This window comes from Stylophora pistillata, chromosome 10 (genome assembly GCF_964205215.1).
Source record: "Stylophora pistillata chromosome 10, jaStyPist1.2, whole genome shotgun sequence".
NCBI classification, from domain to species: Eukaryota; Metazoa; Cnidaria; class Anthozoa; order Scleractinia; family Pocilloporidae; genus Stylophora; species Stylophora pistillata.
Genome location: NC_142528.1, coordinates 21,350,175 through 21,357,139, shown reverse-complemented (window position 1 = coordinate 21,357,139; position 6,965 = coordinate 21,350,175). Strand labels below are relative to the sequence as shown.

At 36.5% G+C, this 6,965-nt stretch overlaps 1 protein-coding gene across 1 annotated transcript; it reads right to left on the bottom strand.

Moving 5' to 3' along the window:
• Positions 1-24: 24 nt before the first annotated feature.
• On the bottom strand, positions 25-6,887 carry LOC111326006 (uncharacterized). Its single transcript, XM_022929932.2, has 9 exons — positions 6,222-6,887; positions 5,430-5,564; positions 4,695-4,806; positions 3,319-3,436; positions 3,064-3,141; positions 2,798-2,892; positions 2,196-2,447; positions 1,409-1,542; positions 25-1,080 (listed from the first exon to the last, which is right to left on the bottom strand). Exons 1-9 carry the CDS (start codon positions 6,381-6,383, stop codon positions 952-954), a joined length of 1,215 nt encoding a protein of 404 aa, XP_022785667.2. The 5' UTR covers positions 6,384-6,887; the 3' UTR covers positions 25-951.
• Between the last annotated feature and the right edge of the window lie 78 nt (positions 6,888-6,965).

Genomic DNA, 6,965 nt, shown 5'->3' with positions numbered 1-6,965 from the left:
CAAGAGATGCAGTCAGACACTACATTGAAACAAATATATTTTTCTTTATTGGACCAATAGGCCAACTCTAAAGTTTTATAAATACAAAATATCAATACCAACTTAACTCTTTTGTCACAATGTGCTAAAAATTTATCATATACGAAATTCATTTTAAATAAAAGTCATATATTTTCCATTATACCCCATACTTATTTGACATTAGTGACCACTGAATTCTGACGACTTAGTAAACAATTTTAAAGAAATCCCAGTTACTGAATGTTAGATAAATTAATTCCCATACTGCAAAGTTAAAACACATCTTTTTGTAGTATTTAACACTGCTGTCAAATTCCTCAGCAGACCTCTCTGGTAGACAAGGTTAGTTGATTCAAGGGTTGATTCAAGGGTTAGAGGATTCAAGGGTCATATTTGTAACCTGATTTGAATCCACACAAGTTGATTCTTCCTCATCTCAGAGGTCCATCACAGGGATTTAGTTGTGATCACAATTGACATCAGTGTAAAGTATAATTATTACTCCCATTCTAATTGCACAACAAAGCGCACAAGTTGTAAAATACAGCAATAAATTGTGATACTTAAATGCAAAGGTTTAGAATGTGATTGTGTGATACTACACATTGCTATTGACAACCTTCCACCATTAGCAACTTGATTTTGTCTTGTCACTCAAAGGTCCACAGTGACAATTTTGAGAATGCTTTTATCTTTTACAAGTAACTCTGAGTACTTCGCACCTTTCCACCATTCTTGTACACTCTGTACTAATATTTGCACAAGGCACACAATTAAGCTCTATCTATTGAGTCAATCCAACGATCCACGTTGAATAAAGCAGCTCAAAGTTTCACCCTTAATTTCAATAAAGTGTTTCTTATACAGTGTATGGAGGCAATATTCTTTGACTATGTATAGAATGCAATAATATATTGTTTAATCCTTATACTATCTGTGAGAGTAAGTGCTCCGTCTTGGTCTGGGTAGTTCTCCAAACAGCTTCTCAGATGCATCATGAACACTACGAGCTAATGCTTTCATGGATTCTCCAATCTTACTTGGTTCAGGTATAGCAAACTGTAAAAAATAATTTAATAATATCCAGTTAGTAGCAGTCCACTGATAAGTATATGGTGACTAAGGAAAGAAAATTAATACAGGTACACAATAGTCCCAAATGAGAGATTGCTTGATGATGTCAACAGTCCCCTGTCACCTATTAGAGTGTAAATCTCTTGAAGGATACCTTTAAGCCTTGGCTGCAGCAACTTAACATTTTCATTTCCCTATAAAATAGCTGCACATTTTAAACAACAGTCTGTATCCCAAAGCCATACGGTAGAATCTGACACGTTAAACATGCACGACTTTCAACACCAACAACTCTGCTTTATAGCTTAGTTACCTCTTGATCATCCATAGGAGGAGAAATTTTCCCTGCTGGCATACTTATTGGTAGGGAAGAGGAGTATTGAGTACATTTTTGGACATTCTTTAATCCAGGATTATAGATTGGCTCTTCACTTTGAAAGCTGTTATCTGCCATGATCAAAGTAAATCAGTGTTAATCTAACCTCCATCTAGCATAAAATATGTCTTGTGGACATAGAATGATTAACTATTCATTGAAGTGGATTGGTGGCTGGTGGTGGATATATTCCGAGCTGTGAAGCAGCAAGGTACTAAAATACTGAGATCATATGTAACGCAAAAAAGATGACTTCAACTCTTTTGTTCCTACAATGATCACAATATTTCCAGGTACAAGTCCAGCCCAAATTGCTTGGAGGTGAATAGCAAAGGATATAACCCATCAGAATGTGCCTTCTACCCTATCCACTGTTTTAGTATACCATAATAAGTTAGGATGTTATTCCTAATCTCCCAAAAATTAGGAAAAGAAATTCTGTGATATTTCCTTTACATGGCCAATATCTTCTACTAACCTTTTTATTAGTGATGGAAAATTAAGAGCAGATAATGATTGAAAGTAGTCTGGTGATGCTATTTAACCAGACTATCTGTTTATTGTAAAAAGTCTGCATACAAATTTTTTGTGCATAGTCAACCAGATTAAAATGTTTGGAGAAGCACACCCATGAAAATTACCATCAGTTTTTGCAAATCCAATTGATCCCTACATGGATGTGCACATCAGATTTTTTCAATGAAGAATATCAATGTTTTCATACCACTGCTACTAAAATCATCTTCCTCTGACTCGAAGAATGGTTCACAGTCATCCGTAAAATCATCTAAAGTAAACACTGGGTCAGCATCTGATTGTATCAAGTTCTTTTGACGTGATTTGTGTGGAAGTCTTTTAGTCTTGCGAGGAGGATGAGCGCCTGGGTGCAATGGAAATTTATGAGGAGCCACCTGTGTTATGTGGACCTGGTTGACTTGGGCAGGGGGGTGGTCATTCCACCCAGGAGTTGTAGCCACTGAAAAGGAGGCAGAATGCAAAATTAGAACAGAGGCTTTTTTCAAGGCCTTAAGTACAGTGTCCACAAAGATAACAAACACTGGAACAAGTGCTTTCCTTTTTCAGCAGGATTTTAGCAAAAGTTCAACAGAAGTTTGTTGGTTTCACTCTGTATAACAAGCATACAAGAGAATAAAGAATGCAGCCACCATTTTCAAATAATATACAGTCTGGAATTTCAAAATTGTACTGAATGCAACCTTCTCAACACAAGACCTACATTTATTTCAAAGAACTAAACTTTGAACACAACTGATAAGAAATTTATGTCCTAATATACAAATATCAAGTTTGAAAGACTATTCATACCAGGTTTAAATGACATTGGGGTGTCAAAAGAACTATCTGCCATGGCTTCATCCAGAGAACTCTCCATGGCTTTTTCCTCTTCTCTTTTGATAGCACTGTTGTTAAAAAAAAAACAGCAACTTTACTATGAGTAATGACTTTCACATGACTGACTGATAACGAAACTGAAACAACTTTGACCTCTGACAAGCAAATCAAGTATTTTCAATTGGACACCATTCTGAAATCACAGCGAAAGGAGTGAAAATCAAAAGGATGTTACATACCAGTAAACAGCTTTTTTATCCTTGAACACTTGAGCTTGAAGAGCTGTAAATGCTCTCTTCTGTTCAGCAACAAATTTTCTACATGTGCATAAAATCAAAAGAACACATGACTAAAGATCAACAACAATCACAATGATTCACAAAATATTCAAAAACTTGTTTTAGTCCAGTTTTTCAAGAAAGACAATCCTCAGCACCTGCCAGTGATTTCTTTTGCACATCACAGATGACAAGGAATAACAAAGGGACTATTACCGTATTCTTTCATTCATTGCATCCTCTTCAGCTTGTAGGAATTTTTTTACTTGTTCCTGTACACTGACCATGGCAACAGGTATCCTGTCTTGACCCAGCAAAATGGCGTTTCCTGCAACTGATCAAATAGTTTTCCTTGTTTATAATCAGAAACACAACCAACTACACATTGAAATGTAATCAAAGCTGCTACTGCTTTATATGTAATATTCACAATATAAACAGGTCACTCTTCAGAAAATAACTTTTTTTTTAAACAAAACAGTATCATAAGTAATCATTAACCATAAAAGGTACAGCTAGTTTGATCTTGTGACTTTATGATCAAAGAGCAGTCACATTTGTGTCACATGTCACTAATATCCTGACTTCATAGTTTCAGACTTCATAGATAGGTTCACAGAGTAAACACAATGACACTTTGAAATCTAGATGGTGTGATGTTTTCTAGCTTCAGTTTCAATATAATGGAAGCTGTATCATCCCATTTCCCCACAATTTTCAAAGGAAACTTCCCATGGATTTCTCCTTTACATCAAAGAAGGTTAAATATCATTGAACACTTTTCAGATCAAAATTAGAGGAATTCAAAACTGTTCATACAGAGCAACTACCTCATTTTCCTTACAACTCTCATCAGAATATTTACATATTGTAGCGACATACCATGTTTAATCTAAAAAGTGTCATATCTTTATTTAGAGCAATGGAAGTAGACCACAAAGATTGTCAGAGTGCAATTTTAATGGTATGATGGTAATGGGAGGGGTGTGGGGACTTCTATTTTTGTTACAAATTTAGTTGTACCCTTTTTACTGTTATTGCATGGAAATATTAGGAAACCAAGTGGCTATGGCAGCTGGACCTCTGGACCCTGGGTTCAGAAGTCAAGGTGTGCAAGTTGTCTTCTTGGGCAAGGAACCTTGCATCACTCTTACAATGTCACATCATCTACCCAGGAGAAGAAATAGACAGGGAAGCCTGAAAAACAAAGGGGTAACCCAAAGCAGACTGACATCCCATCCAGGGAGAGTAAGCTCATATATATCTCCTGGCCAAAGTGTAGACTTTACACTTTTAACCCTTGATATGTGAAGGTATGACATTTTGGAAAGGCACTTTGACAGACCAAGAAGAACTTAAGTTTTCTGTATTCTGCACATCAATTTACCAACTCTTGTTCATGACTGTGCCAACTTCACATGATGTAAACAGACCCTTGGTGCAATGAAAGTTAATGCTTGATATACCACTAAGCTAATTCAAGGAATATATTGGAAGATGTTTCTTAGTTTTAAATCTCACAAGAAGAAAAATGTACTAAAATGGTTTAATTAAAGCACAGCTACACAAAGATGCTAAACCTAATCACTCACATGAGTTATCCCCAACATCTGGATCATTATCTTTTGCAGGCTTTAGAATAAGTTTGAAGATTGAAGAATATTCAGAGGAACTGGCACTTTCACTGTGGACAACTGGATCACTCTGAAAAATACAACAAAAGATGAAGATATTATAATTTGATGGTCTTCATCAAGCTTCAAATAATGCGATGAACTACTTCTTTCTTCACAACAAAAAACACTCTCTATATGGGAACCTTGGTCAGCCCAAGGTTATTTTTATTAGATGTTAGAATTGTGAGTATGCCAAATGGACCACGTCAATATTGACAATTTTCTAGGACAAAGTGGATACATAATAAACACCAGAGAACACCTGTTCATTTGTTGAATCAAATAGCAGGTACAGGAAAGATGATAGTTTCAGGTCTATCCAAAGAGTTTAGCTAAATAAGAAGTCTGGAGATGCAAGATCAACCCTGAAACCCATTTTCTGCCTTTAAAAGCACACACAACCCACAATTCCTCTATTCACTCCAACGAAGGGCTAACGCTCGAAACATCAGCTTTTGTAATCGTTACGGTGGCCAATTTACCGTTTCAACTTTGTTCATATATCCAAATTTTTTCAATCTAATCCTAAAATAAGCACCAGCAGTTAACAGGTTGTGTTCCACCGGATTCATATCTATAGCAACCACAACAAAAACTGGTTTTGTAGGTTTTCTAGCTTTGCAAGAATACGAGAAGGAGTAACATCCTTACCTCCATTCCTCTATTTATTAACACTCGATCGTACTTTTTCACGGTATGTAGGGCATGTGTGTCCATGTTGCAGTTTATACAAGTGAAAACATCCCAGTCTTCAGCTTGGGTTTCTCTCACAAGACTTCCAACTTCCTGGATTAAACCACAGCAGAGAGAAAAAATTTTGTTTCGAGATACACAATATTTAATACGAGGTCATGGGGATGTAAACCCAGAAAAATCAAATGATCACTACAAAAGCAGTACATAAATGTAAATGCATGGGACTCGAAAGCAATCTAAAATACCCTTTCTATTTATAGATGCAATTAGAAAATACAAGGTGTAACGAAATGAAATGGAGAACATTTTTAACTCTTCATATCGGAGGCAAAAGACAACATAGGTGTTCGGCATCGCAATTGTTTGCTGATATTTAGCTTGGCTATAAACATTGATATTAGTAGCTGTCTAACAGAGAGGTTGACTTGTAAGACATGTCGTTCATCTTTGTTCGCTGGTGTAGAATTTCCTGTCAGTAATCCAAGACTCCTATGCCAGAAGTCTGATGCAATAAACTCGACGGGTCACGGGGCAAACTTCCTGATACCGATGAAGGGAAATGCGACGATAAATGACAAGAAATAAGAAGCGAAGGAGAAAAATTGAGACGGGTACCGCGGGTTTTACTGGAAAAAACGCGCCAAACCTTTGCAGCTTTTTCAATGATGGTACAGAGCTCGACGCAACTTTAAAATATATCCCTTTATATGCACTGTATCTGGATAGTACAATTAAGGCACAAATTACCTTTGTTATTCCCCCAACGGCAAGTTCAACTTCGTACAGCTCCTTGGTAAAGAAAGGTTCAGAGCAATTCTCAGAGACAAACGCTGTTCCTTCCGCTTCGCGAGTGGCTTTTTCTTTCACATGTATAGTGACATTTAGACACTTACACTTAAACTTGCTCATTTTGTAGAACGTTTCAGTCAATTACAGTTTCTTTCAATGGTTCGCCTTCGAGTATTTCAGACAACAAGCTGGGTAATTGCACTTGGTACGGAAAAAATTATTTTTCAAGCAGACTGTAAATCCCGTGACACGAATCTCGTGACTTGGTGGGTAAAATGATAATTCAATATCAACCAATCAAAATTCACGCTTGGAAAAATCCAACCAATCAGAAATTCCCTCAGCTGAGACAAACCCAAGCAAACAAGTTAGTAATTATCCTATCAGCTGATGGACCAAACCTCCTAAAACATAGCCAAATATTTAGCATACCTGAAAATTAAGATGCTGAAAAAAATTCTCATTTGTCCAGAGACGACCTACTTTCTGACATTTGGTAAGAACCTGAATTTATGACAGTTCAAGATAGGGAGCCACTCGTTAAAATTTCAAAATGTTTATAATTAAATCAGGTCTGGCAACTGTCACCTTGGTTAACCTTTTGTGACCTGCTGTGTGTTACTGGACCAAAGTTTACCCACACTATCCAATGAATGATGAAAATTAATGAATAATGAAAAGGTTGAGCCACTGAATAACAAA